The sequence below is a fragment of the Echinops telfairi genome, unplaced genomic scaffold (assembly GCF_000313985.2).
Source record: "Echinops telfairi isolate 266 unplaced genomic scaffold, ASM31398v2 ScPeMD7_7457;HRSCAF=8495, whole genome shotgun sequence".
Classification (NCBI taxonomy): domain Eukaryota; kingdom Metazoa; phylum Chordata; class Mammalia; order Afrosoricida; family Tenrecidae; genus Echinops; species Echinops telfairi.
This window is the reverse complement of record NW_022111357.1, coordinates 45115860-45117019: the sequence shown is the minus strand read 5'-3', so window position 1 is coordinate 45117019 and position 1160 is coordinate 45115860. Positions and strand designations below refer to the sequence as shown.

The 1160-nt window shown below is 59.7% G+C and overlaps 1 protein-coding gene across 1 annotated transcript in view; it reads right to left on the bottom strand.

Moving 5' to 3' along the window:
• CERS1 (ceramide synthase 1) overlaps positions 1–652 on the bottom strand; it is a gene marked incomplete at its 3' end in the record, with an annotated part of 14036 nt that extends 13384 nt beyond the window's left edge. The window contains exon 1 of the mRNA XM_004705520.2: positions 498–652. Coding sequence (XP_004705577.1) covers positions 498–612 — 115 coding nt within the window. The remainder of the gene's footprint in view (positions 1–497) is intronic.
• Between the last annotated feature and the right edge of the window lie 508 nt (positions 653–1160).

The following is a 1160-nucleotide window of genomic DNA, read 5'->3' as shown; positions in this document are numbered from 1 at the left end:
AGGCAGCTCTGTACCAGGGACTAGGAGGGCTCTGCCGTGGTTTATCCATACAAAGGGAAACTGAGGGACAACCGCATGCCACCCCTCCAGAGGCCTGGGATGCAGTGTCACACAGAACTGAGCTGGCCTGGGACCACCCCACGGGGCAGGTTCTCCACCCATCCCAATCCAAAGAGCCATCTGGGCCTCAAGGCCATTCAAACACATGGCAGGGCTATGCCACCTTGAAATACCAGCCCTGGGCATTCCTGACCCACCGTCGGGCTTTCTTGGAAGAATAAGAAGCCTGTAAGCCCCTGTCACGGACATGGCGATGCAGCCTTAGCCCCCCTCCCTCCTCGTACCCTGCCCTCCCTTAATCGCCCCCCAATTAAAATGCAACGTGACCTTGGTCACCTCTCTTCTTACCCCCTCCATCAATGTGCTGCTCCCACCCCCCACCTGGGACAATAAAAGCGGGGCTCCTCCAGACCAGCCTCACCCAGCAGGTCGCCTACCGTAGAAGACTGAGGGTGGGTCATGGAAGAAGGGGTAGTCGGTGCCAAGGAGCAGGTAGGCGCTGTAGCTCCAGGCGCCCAGGTAGAAGACAAACTTCCAGGCGCTCTCAGGCATCTTGGCAGCATCTCTGGGGTGGAGGTGGCACCACTTGGCCAGGGGCTATGGGTGAGAGGGTGGGCGGCCATGGATGCTAGGTGCCAGGGGCAGGGACACCGATGACGCTGGGTCCTCCTGAAACTGGGCCGCATCTGAAAGAGCAGACAGGGCCCCTGTGCCCACAGCTGCCCGAGTGTAACCGGAGTTGGCGCACGGATGCCAAGGACTAAAGTTAGTGCCCAGCTGTCTGTGGGGCTGCAGGGACCTCGTACAAGGGGAGCCAATGGGGTGGCATCAGGGAGGTGTCTGGCTGGGGGATACAGGGGAAGGTGGGGGTGGGGAAGAAGGCAATGTTCAAAGGGACCATGGAAGGAAGCTCTTCGATGGAATATGGGGGTGCTGAGAAAGCGTGGGGGGGGTGGAAAATCCAAGGGGTGTTCACATGGTGGGTGGGGAAGCTTGAGAAGGAGGTACCCTGAACAGTAATTTTGGGGTGGGGTTCGAGAGAAACAGGAGGGCCTACAGGAAATAGGGGGAGGCGGGTGGGGGTGAATGGATTGGGGGTG